Source organism: Emys orbicularis, chromosome 3, assembly GCF_028017835.1.
Source record: "Emys orbicularis isolate rEmyOrb1 chromosome 3, rEmyOrb1.hap1, whole genome shotgun sequence".
NCBI classification, from domain to species: domain Eukaryota; kingdom Metazoa; phylum Chordata; order Testudines; family Emydidae; genus Emys; species Emys orbicularis.
The window spans coordinates 69,385,225-69,399,553 of record NC_088685.1 but is presented as its reverse complement, the minus strand read 5'-3'; the positions used below and the strand labels follow the sequence as shown (position 1 = coordinate 69,399,553).

General features: G+C 42.5%; 1 protein-coding gene across 7 annotated transcripts in view; it reads left to right on the top strand.

Moving 5' to 3' along the window:
- Positions 1-638: 638 nt before the first annotated feature.
- The window catches only part of SYNCRIP (synaptotagmin binding cytoplasmic RNA interacting protein), a 34,693-nt gene continuing 21,002 nt past the window's right edge, over positions 639-14,329 (top strand). For 6 of the 7 annotated variants that reach the window (XM_065401963.1, XM_065401962.1, XM_065401961.1 and 3 more), the window contains exons 1-8: positions 729-815; positions 2,174-2,333; positions 3,215-3,333; positions 3,528-3,635; positions 6,329-6,442; positions 6,533-6,709; positions 12,423-12,558; positions 13,359-13,564. In XM_065401963.1, the coding sequence (XP_065258035.1) occupies positions 2,186-2,333; positions 3,215-3,333; positions 3,528-3,635; positions 6,329-6,442; positions 6,533-6,709; positions 12,423-12,558; positions 13,359-13,564 (1,008 nt within the window). In that variant the 5' untranslated portion in view covers positions 729-815; positions 2,174-2,185. Of the gene's footprint in view, positions 816-2,173; positions 2,334-3,214; positions 3,334-3,527; positions 3,636-6,328; positions 6,443-6,532; positions 6,710-12,422; positions 12,559-13,358; positions 13,565-14,329 lie in introns of all 7 variants that reach the window. The other variant, XM_065401965.1, reaches the window with a different exon arrangement.

Below are 14,329 nucleotides of genomic sequence, written 5' to 3'. Positions count from 1 at the left end.
CCTTCGGAGCTCTCAGGAGTACAAAGCAGCACAACCACGAAGCACACAAAGCGCTAGTGTTGCGCCGCCTTCCCGATGGCTCTCAGCCCGCTGCCGTGCACGGTACGGCGCGCTGTCATTCACACTTGTGCAGCGTGGGCACCGGCGTGCTCCGCTTTGCACCCGAGCTGCACGGGTGCAAATGCCTGACGTGCAGTGAGGCAGGGAAGGCTCCGCGTTCCCCGGGCCGGCCGTGCCGCCGGCTCTCTCCCCCGCGTGGGGAGACGGGATTCCTGGCATGCCGGGAGCGAGGGGTACGCGGAGGCCGCGGCGCCCCCGATGCTGGGCGCCGGGGCAGTGTGTCCTCGTTCGGCCCCCGGAGAGCAGCGGGACGCGAGGAGGGGGAGGGCTCACTCATTCACACTCTGCCCGGGCGGAAGGGAGGGGACAGCCCCAGAGCGCCCTTCTCCCGTGGAACGTACAGCGCGCGGTGGGAGGAGAGCGAGGAAGAAGAGGAGGGACAGGCGGACGCGCGCGCTGGCGGCCTAGCGGGCGGGGCGAGGCGATAACCCTTGCGGAGCTGCCTGGGAGACCCCGGGTTTGGGGCTGCGCCAGCGCGCGCAGCGCCTCTCCGCCCCCCTCCTCCCCGAGCCGAGTGGAAGGGGCTGGGGTTGGTGCCAGCAGCGGCGTGAGCGCTCGAGCGGCCGCCATTTTACGCCAGCTCCAGCACACTGTCCGGACACGCCGCGGGAGCGGAGAGGGGCAGCTCCTCCGCACGCTGAGCCGCCAGCCGCGCCCCGAGCCCCTTCGCTCGGCCTTCGTCCCCACAGCGACAGGTCAGACACCAGGCCGGGGCGGGCCGGATCCGCGGCCGGGGCTCCCTCCAGGCAGCAGCAGCCGCCCCACGAGTGGGGTGGGAGCGGGCCTGGGGCTTTTGGGCGAGGGGAGCCGGCTCCCTGGAAAATGGAGTCGGGCGGGGAGTAGCACGCGGAGCCTAGGCCGCGTGAGCCGCTCCCGGGAGCTGGGGGCCCGGCTGCCAGCTGCTGCATGATGGGCGGGGGAGCTGGCTGCTTTCGTGGCCGCTCTTGCCGGGCGGGGGGCGGGCGCCCCGAGCTGGTGGCCGCGCACTAGGCCCCGCAGCGGGTGGGGCGCGTGGTTTTCGCCTCATTGTCCTGCCGGCCCGGCAGCTCCATTCATTGCCATGAGGCGCCGGGCCGGGCCCGCCGGCGGAGGGGCTATTTGGTTGCGGCCTCGGCGCCCAGCGTGCGGGATCGAGCCTCGCGTGCTACGGCTCACGGACTGGGGGGTCGGGCGGCGGCTCTGCCCAGCGTGGCGTGGGAGCCGGGCCGGGCCAGCGCATTGTTTCAGGGCCGGAGGAGGCGGCGGAGCAAGGAGGCGCGGCGAGCTCCCGATGGAGGGGCGAGATCGGGCCCGGGGTGTTGTAATTGCTGTCCCGGGGGTTGGGGTGAGAGGGGGATGGCTGGGGGGTGAGGCTGCATCTCTGAGGGACTAGGGAGGGAGGGGGAAGTCGGTCACTGGAGGAAGTTGTAGGACATCTGAACGCGCACCAGAGCACGTGTTTCCATTGGGCTCATGGCGGCTACCGCCGCCCCCGTGGGTGCGGACTGGGAAGCGCTTTGTTCCTCCTGCCTGCTCGGCAGACCCCGAAGCAGAGGAGGGATGGACCCCGACCCCGTGCGCGGCCAGGCGGGATGGCCTGTGATTTACTCCCAAGAGATGGAGGGCTTGAAATAGGCGATCGAGGTGGAAGCAGTAGTGAGTGTCAGTGACTGTATCGCGCGGTAGCGGCTGCTGCATGTGGCAGGTTTGCTCTTCCTCCCTTCCCCCTTCCTCCCCCGCCATTGGCGTCTTGCTCCATTTCTAACTTGTTCAGGGCTTCTTAGGGAGTGTTAGAGAGACAGAGAAGGAGGTGAGTCAGAGTGTCTGGCTGGCTGGATTGTGTAAAACCTGCAGTGAAGGCTACCCTACCCCCTATAGGCTGTGGTGCTAGGGTATTCCTTTGTGTTAGTGCTTTCTTTTGAGGATTTTTGTGGATCTTCCGAAATCAAAAATAGCAGGGGAGTGGTCTGATAAATTTTTGGAAGCATAGAGCAGGCGGTTGCATGTATTGTCACTTGAATTGTTCTGCTTGAAGATTTCTAGCTTAATTATGATGCTTATTGCGTTTGAACAGATATCTGGAAACATGGCTACTGAACATGTTAATGGGAATGGTACTGAAGAGCCCATGGATACTTCTGCTGCAGTTACCCATTCTGAGCATTTCCAGACATTGCTTGATGCTGGTTTACCACAGAAAGTTGCTGAAAAACTAGATGAAATTTACGTTGCAGGTAAGATGTAAAACTTGCAAAATCACTTTTGGTTTTTTTATTGGACTCTTCTGGCTTTGGGCTAAAATAGCAACTTTTTGTGGTTTCCAAAAGTATGGGGACTGCAGTCGTATCTTTTAATACTGGTTTATGGATTTTTTTAAATCAAATACTATAACTGATTCCTAGTATTACCAGTGAATAAGTCTGGGACCAGTCATTAAAGTCACTTGGAGTGGGTAGGTGGGAAGGAAGGAGGTCAGTAAATCAGATGGGTAGGTACAAGACAATACCTACACCAGCTGTTGCTAACAGCTGTTCATAGTAGGAGCAGGTGATGTGCTTGGTGCATATTAATAGTTGTAAGTAACTTTTCAGTAACTGAGGCACTGGTTATATTCTCTTGTTGTAGATGATACTCTGATTTAGTATTTGGACTCTTGGATGCAGAAGTTGTGCTGCTTAAGCATTGTATTTGATTTTGATTGTGGTATCAATTTGAGCGCTTACATCTCTTTGAGCTAGATGGCCCCTTTTCAAAATGTACCAAGTTACTGTGCTGTTCAAGCTAAAGTCTGTTGCTTATAAACAATTCCGCATTCAGTTCAGGATGATGAAGATAATTTTGGCCCATGTAATATCTGGATGCCCTATGGTATTAAAATAAGTACATAAATACAATAACTATTTCAGTAAATATATTTGTTTTTATCTTAATGGGGAAATGGTAATCATTTTTATCATTTGGATGAGTTAAGGAGGAATGGTAGGTTGTGTAATATGAGCCTTTTTACTTGTTACAGAAACTCAATGATTGATCTTGGACCACTAAAATTTGATGAATATAGTTAATCGGAGATTGCTGCTCAAATATAATTAGTATTTTTTTTTCTTTTCCCTAGGGCTAGTTGCACACAGTGATCTAGATGAAAGAGCTATTGAAGCTTTAAAGGAATTTAATGAAGAAGGTGCATTGGCAGTACTTCAGCAGTTTAAAGACAGTGATCTTTCACATGTTCAGGTAATGTTAAGCAATTTGGTGTATAACTGGAAGAACAAACTGCTACTAGATTGGCAAGAACTGTACCAAGTCTTGTCAGTGGTCTGTGTTTTGATGTGTAGAACTTTGCGCAATTAGAATCAGATAATCACTTTAAAACAAATTGGGTTCTGAGCTTCAGATCTACAAATATGAAAATGTCAACTCTTTTTCAGAACAAAAGTGCCTTTTTATGTGGAGTCATGAAAACATATAGACAGAGAGAAAAACAGGGGACCAAGGTGGCAGACTCTAGCAAAGGACCAGATGAGGCAAAAATTAAGGTATGTGTCTGAAGTTGTAAAGTATGTGATAGTAGCCGCTCTCTCTTTTTTTAAAAATTAAAAAAAAAAATTCCAGGTCTGACTTTTTAATTCCTTCAGTAACTGTGCTTTGCCTGGTAAATGTTAATTCAGATAATTCATGAACCTGGTAATCACAAATATTATATGTATTTTGGACTAGAAACTTTTTATCAAGTAAACAGTAGCAAATTCTTCATATCAGTGCATGTATAATTTGCTTACTTTATTGGAGTGAGTTATAATATTAAATGTAAAAATACCCCTTTAGCAGGTTGCTTAGATATAAAGACATGCCTCTTTTAGGTTGAAAAGTACTGTGCGCTACTATTCCATAATTAGGGGCAAATGTTTCCACCCAAAGTTCTACTGCGCAAGTCAAGAAATACGGGATTTTTTTGGAATATAAAGATCAAATAATACACCTTGTTTTTAATTAAGGATAAATCTGTTCTTTGTTACCCAGACTTAAATAATGATATTTAGCCACTCATTGTAAAGAGGGTAGCAATAGTGCTGTCTCTTTTTAGACACATCCAGTGGATTTGAGAGTTAGCCCAATTGTAGATCACATGATCTGTTAGTAAACTATATACAAAAATTAACTTAAATTTCAAAAACAGTTTCAGTGCACAGAAGTCTGTCTCAGCAGTAAAAGGCTGAAAAATTAACTCTTGATGTCGAAGGACCCTTGATAGTAAATGGACTCAAGCTAAAAGTTAAGCTTTACCGAGGATGCTCTAAATGGGATGGTTAGGGAAAGGAGCACAGTTTGTCGTCCTTAGCTTTTTTGTATGAGTGTAGAATGATGAACGTGTATATTCTAACATTACCAGTAGTGGGGTACGTCTCAGAACTTCTTACTTTCCCCAACTTGAAAATGGGTGAAAAAGCAGGCTGTGACCTGAGTGCCTTAATTAGAAAACTTTAAGGGCTTACTGGGATTTATATCACGACTTCTTAAAATTGACTTGCATTTGTAATTTTTCAGGCTGTGATTTGTCAACAGCTAGAGTATTAATTACATTCATTTTCCTGGAGTAATACAGCTTTTGCTGTTCATGGTTACAGCAAGTCAATGCCATACCATTCAAAATCATATTCAGCATGGCTCCAGTTGTGAAAAAATCAGTGTTCTTGATGTAATTAAATTTATTTAATGCATCTTTTCCTCATGGGTGACATTTTATTGTTTGTGGAAATATTTCTGGAAAGAGAAATAAACTAACGTTTTTACTACTCTTATAACAAAGCTGTTCCAGATAGAGACTTGATGAGGTATTTAACATACCAAATTTAAATATCAAATATTAAACTATATTTGTCTATTATCTAGTATTTCTGTTACGTTAGTATCGTGATTTTCCAGCCAAGGTCAGTCACTTGTGCTGGGGTGCCGTACATACATGTAGGAGATATGCCCTGACCCAAAGAGCTTGTAATCTGGACAAGACAAAGGGCGGGAGAAAGGAAGTAGTAGCTGCATTTGACAGGTGAGGTAATGCTTCAGTCCTACAAACAACTCACATGTGCACTTTAACTTGATGTGTGAGTAGTTTCATTGAGTCATTGGAATACATGCATGTATGTGCAGGAATGTGCAAGCAAAAACAAGGGTATCTGGCTGAGATGTCTTTACTTGGTTTCATTGTTACATTAAAAATAAAATTTCCTGAATCTATTCTTATGAAGATGCACCTTGCCTGTTTCTCGGAACTAACTATTCCGCCTCAACCCAACAACATTAATCATTTTCTCCCCATCTCAAAAAAGATATATTGGAATTGGAAAAGGTACAAAAAAGGGCAACATAAATTATTAGGGGTATGGAACAGCTTCCATATGAAGAGAGAGTAATAAGACTTTTCAGCTTGGAAAAGAGACGACAAAGGTGGGATATAATAGAGGTCTATAAAATCATGAGCGGTGTGGAGAAAGTAAATAAGTGTTGTTTATTCATAACACAAGAACTAGGAGTCACCAAATAAAATTAATAGGCAGCAGGTTTAAAACAAACGGAGGTTTGTCTTCATACAACGCACAGTCAACCTGTGGAACTCTTTGCCAGAGGATGTTGTGAAGGCCAAGACTATAACAGGGTTCAAAAAAGAACTGGATACATTTATGGAGGATAGGCCCATCAGTGGCTGTTAGCAAAGATGGGCAGGGATGCAAAACCATGCTCTGAAGTGTCTCTAGCCTCTCTTGCCAGAAGTTGGGAATGGGTGACAGAGAATGAATCACTTGACGATTACCTGTTCTGTTCATTCCCTCTGAAGCACCTGGCATTGGCCACTGTTGGAAGACAGGATACGAGGCTGGATGGACTATTGGTCTTGACCCAGTATGGCTGTTCTTATAAATTTGTGGAGGATAGGTCCATCCATGGCTATTTGCCAAAATGGTCAGGGACGCAAACCCATGCTCTAGGTGTTCCAAAACTTCTGACTGCTAGAAGCTGGAACTGGATGATGGGGGATGGATCAGATCACTCAATAAATTGCCTTGTTCTGTTCTCTCCCTCTGAAGCATTTGGCGCTGGCCACTGTTGGGAGACAGGATACTGGGAGAGATGTGCCATTGGCCGTTCTTATGGTTACTTATTTGTTATAGTCTATTTGTCTTGATAAATTGGGAATTGTACGTGACCTAAGATATTCAACTTCTTCTTGAAGGCACTCTTGGAAAGAACAGGCTACACACTTGATGTGACTACTGGACAGAGGAAGTATGGTGGTCCTCCTCCAGATTCTGTGTATTCAGGACAACAGCCTTCTGTTGGTACAGAGGTAAGAGGGAGATGTTTTTATTCATGTAAAGAACAACCCACTTATACCATGTATTTTTTTTAAACAATGTTAAATATGTTTGTTACTTAGATATTTGTGGGCAAGATTCCAAGAGACTTATTTGAAGATGAGCTTGTTCCATTATTTGAGAAAGCTGGGCCTATCTGGGATCTGCGCTTAATGATGGATCCACTAACTGGTCTAAATAGAGGATATGCTTTTGTCACTTTCTGTACTAAAGAGGCAGCTCAGGAGGCTGTTAAACTGGTAAGTTTTCTTTGCCTTTTATGAGATCACTCCCTAACCCATAAGCAATTACTATAATCTCTGTTAGTAAGTGGTTAATAAGTTCCCTTATGAGCCAGTCACACACGTAATGGACTTGTAGGTAGTCTATTGCACCTTTCTCTGAATTATTTGTTACTGGCCAATATCAGAAACAGGATCTAAACTAGATGCACTGCTGGCATGATCTAGTAGGGCAATCAAAATTTCAAATTAGTAAAAAATCCTTGATGCCCCATTTGTTGAACAAGAGGTGGTGTTTGAGGAGGGTTACTTTGGATTGCTTTCTTCTAGAAGAATTTCTTAAAGTAGGTGTTTGTGTGGATCCAACTGCTGACACACACTTTGTGTGCATGTGTGCTGATAGTGGGATACACATGGACAAAATATGTTGAAGAACCACACTTATTGTAAGGTAAGTAACTGTTCTTAAAAAGGTATTGAATTTTGTGAGAGGCCTCAGACAGGTTGTTCTTGGTAGCAAACTATTCTACCTCTCTTGTTCAAAACTCTTTGGATGGTGAGATTACCAAAATCTAAAGAAAGAGAACACAGTATTTATTTTGAACAAAAGTACGAAATATTGTGAGGTAAAGTATGGACCATGGCCTTTCAGATATGCAGCATGAACACTGAACCACCTACTGTGTGTCTCCTCCATTCTCCAAAAAAAAAAAAAAAATTAAAGAAAAATCTTTATTACAGGTGTCCTGGCCATGCCTCTCCACCCCCAAATTAAGGCTGAATACAGATCAGAGGCCACTCAATTAAGGCTGAATACAAATCACAGGCCACTCAGTACTACTGAGTATTTTCTGGACAGCATTGCATGATGTTACCATCCTCTCAGTGTTGAGCATGTTGTCTCCATTGTGGTTTTAGTTTTTTCAGCCTAGTGAAATCGGGATCTGAACTCTGCATGATTCACAGATACTAGATTGCCAGCTTTCTGTTGGGACACTCATATAGGAACTAAGATAAATTAAACTTTTGATAGAATACATTTTAAATAATGTCCCCAAATTCTTAACTTTCTTTAAAAACATAAGGGTTTTTCTGCGTTTCTTTTTTTTATAAAAGATTTTGGTGGGCTCAAAGAACACCAACCAACATGCTTGGGGTAAATCCACTTTGTCCGTGCACACACCTGCTTGTTGCCTTTTTGGTTTCAGCTTTGCTGTTAAACACCCTGTTGCATGAGTTCTCTCTCCAGATTAGTGCACCAGAGTGATGCAACTGACCAACAGCAAAACAATGAAAACGGACTGAATGTTTAGTGCTATCAGATGCTGCAAGTAAACTGGAAACACACTTTTTTTTTTCTTCAAATGAAAAGATTGAATCTTAGAAATTACTTAACAGTAGGTTTAAAACGTGACTTTCAAATAGATGGTGTCTTTAAATGCACCATACTTGTAGATTTGGAAGGCCATCTATACTGATATATTAAGCTGATATGATTAAGCTCGACTTGATCCTCCTTCCTTTGTGTATAAGGGGTCTCTAGTGCTGCAAAAGTATGAGGCTTTCCATCTAAGATATTTATATAATCAGACATTGTATAAAGAACCGTATGCCGTTTAAATTGTTAGACGGGGTGGATTAGGGAAATACAAGGGAAAATTTGGGGTTGGCAGGGAAACCTTTCCAGCCTAAGTACTAGGACATGACAATGTGGTGTTCTTGACAAATTAGCAGCGTCCATTCAGCTGAGGAGTGGGTATGGGAGAAGATACTAATTTAAAGCAAGTACCTTGGCATTAGTTGGTTTTGTATAAGGTGCCACACTTGGCTGGTTAAATCATGATTTGGAAAAACTTACCAGGTGCATACTACCCAGAGGCCAATTCAGAAGGTAGGAGTATGGGGATTACCAGTAAGATCTGGGCACTGTGCCTTGGTGAGAAGCCTCTCTGTCATGGGACTAGGGAGGCTGCTCAGTGGCAAACTCTCTCCTACCACTCACAGGTTGTCTGTTTAGAACCCCATGCCCTCCCCCATCACTTCATGGAAAGAGCTTTTTTTCCCTCCCATCTTTGAGCCTCTTGACTCCTTGGGGGCATATGTGTATTTGCTATTCTTCCCCACCCGCTCCTAAAAGCCTCTTCTGTTCAGAATTTTCAAAAACATAACAGAAGTGAGATAAATTAGAATGTCCACTTCACTGTTGCCTAAAGACTTCTGAATAGTAATAGGAAAACTGATGGGAACTTTGTCAATATTCTGCTGCTGCTGCTTGAGTAGCCTGAGCCCTTCTCAGATTCAGGAAGATGACACTGTATCGATTTACACAAGTCATATTTGTTGGTTACCTTAGCATCTCCAAGGCTAAAGACTTTTTAATTATGAACTTAAATTAAAAAAAAATACTTAGACCTTTTCCCACTCACCAGCTTGTGAAAATTTCCTGTTCACCACTTAGATGATTCAAGCTCTGGATTTTGTTTTAAAATAAAAAAAAATAGCGAGAACGGTATATGAACTGATTCTAAACATTGTCCCCAAATTTCATTTGAAATGTGCAGAGAGCTATAATTTAGTTATAACATAGTTTAGTCTTGCTCTTTATAACAGAACAATGAGTAAGTTACAATGTTGTCTATAGTGTAATCTGGCCCTTAGATTGCCATGCTTATCTTTAACATACAAATACTCCTTACAGTGCTTTAAAGTTTAATGCTACATGGAGGTGAAAATGTCTTGTGAAATTGGGGGATGCAGTATGCTAGTTGAACTCCATGCTCAGTTCTCTGATGGTGTGACTTGCACCTTTTCTGTAAGACTAGTTAAGGTGGCAATATGTGGCTCATCAAGTGTTTTCAGTGGAGAAGTAACTTTTTGTATAAACCTTAGATTTTGTGGAAGTAAATTGAGTTTGTGGAATTTATAATCCTTTTTTTGGCTCTTTCACCCTTATTTCTTGTAATAAATCTGAACGGAATAATCAGTCTTATGCTCCCAATACTTCTGTTAGTCTTAAAGGTGCCACAGGACCCTCTGAGTCTTCACACACACTCCTGTTCTTCAGCATGTTAAAGTGAGCATTTGTCATCTTGTATTTGCTTTCCCCCTCAATCTCAGGTAGATTTCAAAGCAGTACTTTAGCAGGAGAATCGTGTGTGGTTACATCTTTTTACTTTTAGCACACTGTATTTATCGTCTGATAAACTGGCTTAACGTTTTACTATGGATCACTATTGAAAGCAAGTTTGGGGTTATTCTAGTCTTCGGTGAACATGTATGTTCATCACAAGTCCACTGCACAACTTGGAACTATTAACAGACTTCACTCAAGAAATCCATGACTAGAGTAATTTGGGTGATTGTTAATTGAGATTGAGGCACTGTAATGGGGAGTGTGATAGAAAATATTCCATGCCTGGCTGTAATATAACCATTGTTCTGGATTATATTTTTCTTTATCCTACCACTACCCAAGATTATCAGGCCACTTTGTGAAAGATTCCATCATTCTAAACTTCTCCCATTTTAGAAGCCTTTTTGCTTGCTTGAGGAACGAAGTTTCTTATTGTGACAATCCATAAAATTGAGTGTGGTTTTATTTAACTCTGTAATGAAAAATCTAGAACTAATGCAAAACTGATGACCAGTAGCTCAGATAGAAGTGAGATTAGCCACAGGTGTCTTCAAGTAATTTGTGCCATCTGCACACAGCAGTGTAATTTACTGTTCAATATAGGAAGTGAATACGCTAACTAAAACTGCTGTTGGAATTCTCGGTGGGTGAAATGACACAAATTAGTCTCATCAGAGCTGTTGGATTAACAAATTTAGTTTACAGAAAGTAGTATGGGATCTTAGATGACTGGCCCCCAAGAGGTCAGACCTGTTTTGCATGCTCAAAAGACACTTCAGTTGTGTGCCTATTACCAGTTTGGGGCATTGATTCAAAACTGACTTGGGAGAAAGCATAAATATGTTGAATTGGCAATGCTGCTTCTGTTGTCTGTGTTCCATGGCAATCTCCCGTGTAAATACTGGGCCTGACCCCACTTAATGTAAAATTACAGGTGGTATGTTTAAAGGGACTCTGCTGGTTTACAAACTTTTTAAAATCATATGTACATTTGTAATACCCATAGATATTAAACTAAAGATCTGATTTATTTTTTACTATGCTATTAATGTTTTCTGCTTCTCTTAGATTGGACAGTGAGATTAGGTTACTCAGTTTTCTTGTTAAATTAGCGCTTTGCTGTAATGTCTTTGGGCTGCAAACACTTCAGGGAATGTATATTAAAACTTTTAATTTTAAAAAAAGGAAACATTCCTGTTGCCTTAAATTTTGTAAGTACTTTTTCTTACAAAAGCTACTTTTGGGGCCAGACTTGATGCTGGCTAACCTTTAAGGCCCTTTTTAATGGTAATATACAGTCTTCGATCTAATAGCCTCAGTTACATACAGGCATATCTGACACACAAAGTAATGGACTCCTTTCAGCTTTGAGGGATATTGGCCATTCACCTGAATTTCCAGGGAAACCATACCTAGTAGTTCCTAGGTAGAACATGCTGTTTATCAATAGCATAATAGCTGGTACTACCGTAGTGTGGATATGCAATCTCTGGAACTTCATTGACCTTTTTGAAGCTTTTTCTTTGTAGCCTGTGAAAGGGGAGCTACAGATACTATTAATGGTTATTTTTAGGTTTTGGTTTGGGGGTACTTCTTAACTAGTTGGGAGTTGCTACTGCAGCCAATAGAGAAATGAGAATCCTCTCCATGCGTGGAAGTTTGTACTTAGAATTACCTTGTAGTTCACTGTTGGTTGTCAGGCATTGGTGAAAATGTTCAGCAAGACAGAATCAGTGTTCTAGCAGGATCAGAGAATTGAGCTAGCAAAACCTGGAAGAAGCAGACTTAAGCATTCACTGCAGAGGAAGTATGGGAGAACTTGGTCCTACAGAAGAAAAACTACCTGTGTCAATCTCTCAAACAAAATATCACTTGCAGAATGAATGGCAAGCTAACTGCCTTGAGAAGATGTTGGCTAAGAAACATCAACTTTCCTAACTGGAGAGCAGCCTATGGTGAAGCTTGCAAGGAAAATAGCTAATTTGTGCGTGGTGTGTGTCTCTCTTGCTACAGTTTTTGTCCAGAAGCTGCTTGAATTGGTGGTGAGGTCAAGCAGTGTACGCATATTGTCTGTACGAGAGCCATATTTTTTTTTTCAATAGTAGGCTTTTCTTGGACCCCGACTTGTTGAGGGTTTTGTGAACTGAACCTGAATACCTGCTATTATGTGCCTCGTTCAGTTTAAGAACTTATAGTTGGTAACCAGGGGAAGTTTTTCTCTGCAGTGTGACTGGAAGCAGTACCTTTATTGTCAACACTATAGGTAGAATAAGCGCCAACTGCTGTAGTTCTGCATAGTGCATTATCTTGTGAAGACTGAGATAGTAGAAGCTCCTTCCAGAAGTAAAGCTTGATTCTCGAGTCAAGACATAGGGAGAAATAGTTGTGGGCTGAAACTGGGGACCAATGGCAAAGAATATGAATGTACCACAAGTGTAGTAGTCTAACAGCTGTTGTATGCACACATCAGGCCACTGAAGGGTTAATACCTCACTGTTCATCACAGCTGTAGGGAAGTAAAATACCTGCTGTAGATGCTTTTGAGTGGGGAAGAGTGAAAGATTGGTAATAACTTGCCATTGTCTGTTTTTCTTTCAGTACAATAATCATGAAATTCGTTCTGGAAAACACATTGGTGTATGCATCTCTGTTGCCAATAATAGGCTTTTTGTTGGCTCTATTCCTAAGAGTAAAACCAAGGAACAGATTGTTGAAGAGTTTAGTAAAGTAACAGGTAAGTTAGTAAGTGTATTGGGAACTGGGTAAAATAAATGTGGGTGATCAATGATGATTTTTTTTCACCATCTTTCGGCTGATGTTGAATGATGACAATCTTTTAAACTGAGATCACTTAGCTTTGTCCTGAGTGTTCAGACTTCTCACTTTTGAAAGAACCAGGAATAATGTATCCTTGCCTAAACCATTGTGGTGTTTTGGAATAATATATATTTTATTTTATTTGAATCTCTGTAACTAAACCTTAGATTATATACTTATTTAACCTAATGAATAATTGGCAAATACAATAAAAGGAAAGTTTCTTTCAAAGAAATGCGTTGTTCCACAACTCACCAAAATTTCTTCAGTATCAAAGAATGTATTGGTCTCCTTTTTAAAGGCAAAATTTAACCAATATGGAGAGCGTTTTGTGCTTGAGTCCTTTGCATTAGTGGATTAAAGTTACTGACTTCCCTTTAATGCTGAAGGGTTACTTCTGCACAAAGGCATCCAAAAAGAGCAACGTGAAGGAAGGCTTTCAGAAGTCTTCTAAACACAAAACAGTGTTACTTTTTATGGGACAGGAATAATTATGTCCATTGATGCTAAGATGTTGCAGTGATATGTGATATAAAAACTTAGTATTCTGAAAGTACAGAAATGTATCTTGGCGTTTCTTCACACCAATCTTTGAAGCTCATCCATGCTTTCACGTCGGCTTGTAACTTACTTATTTCCTTAAGTAGGCTCATTCCTTCGCTTTATAGTATAGCACATCAATTGAAGCCAAATTAAATATTCTGCTTAATTTCACAGAGGGTCTCACAGATGTCATATTGTATCATCAACCTGATGACAAGAAAAAGAACAGGGGTTTTTGTTTCCTTGAATATGAAGATCACAAAACTGCTGCTCAGGCCAGACGTAGGTTAATGAGTGGAAAAGTGAAAGTCTGGGGAAATGTTGTTACAGTTGAATGGGCTGACCCTATAGAAGATCCAGATCCTGAAGTTATGGCAAAGGTAATAAAGCAACTGAGAAATATAATTATACCTACATCACTTAAATTGTCATAAGGTAAATATTTCCGGTATTAGCACTATGTTGAAATACCACTTTCTAGATAGAGGAGTTAAAGCGGGGTTGTAAAGATGTGAATGCGTTCTAAAACACTTGAAAATTAAAAGGAGCTCTTATAGTCTTAACAGGAATTTCACTGGCAAGTAGTATTTACTACTGCTTGGGCCTGACTGATGATCTTTGTTTCCTGCCAATGCTGAAAAATCTATGCCATGATTCCTGTAATCTGCCTGTACTCTAAGGGTACGTCTACACTTACCGGAGGGTCCGGCGGCAGGCAATCGATGTTCTGGGATCGATTTATCGCGTCTGGTTTAGACGCGATAAGTCGATCCCGGATCGATCCCGGAAGTGCTCGCCGTCGACGCCGGTACTGTACTCCAGCTCGGCGAGAGGAGTACGCGGCATCGACGGGGGAGCCTGCCTGCCGCGTCTGGACCCGCGGTAAGTTCGGACTAAGGTACTTCGAATTCAGCTATGTTATTAACGTAGCTGAATTTGCGTACCTTAGTCCGAAGTGGGGGCTTAGTGGGGACCAGGCCTAATAGTATGTAAGTGACATAGTGGCTTCAGAATCAAAGTTGCCTTGTGGCTTCACACTAACGACTTGATTCAAAGGAATCAGTGGGAATATTTGGTTCAGCCCGTAAAACTGAGTTTAAATAAACATGGAGCTTCATATCTGTAATTCTTGAAATGGTATTACT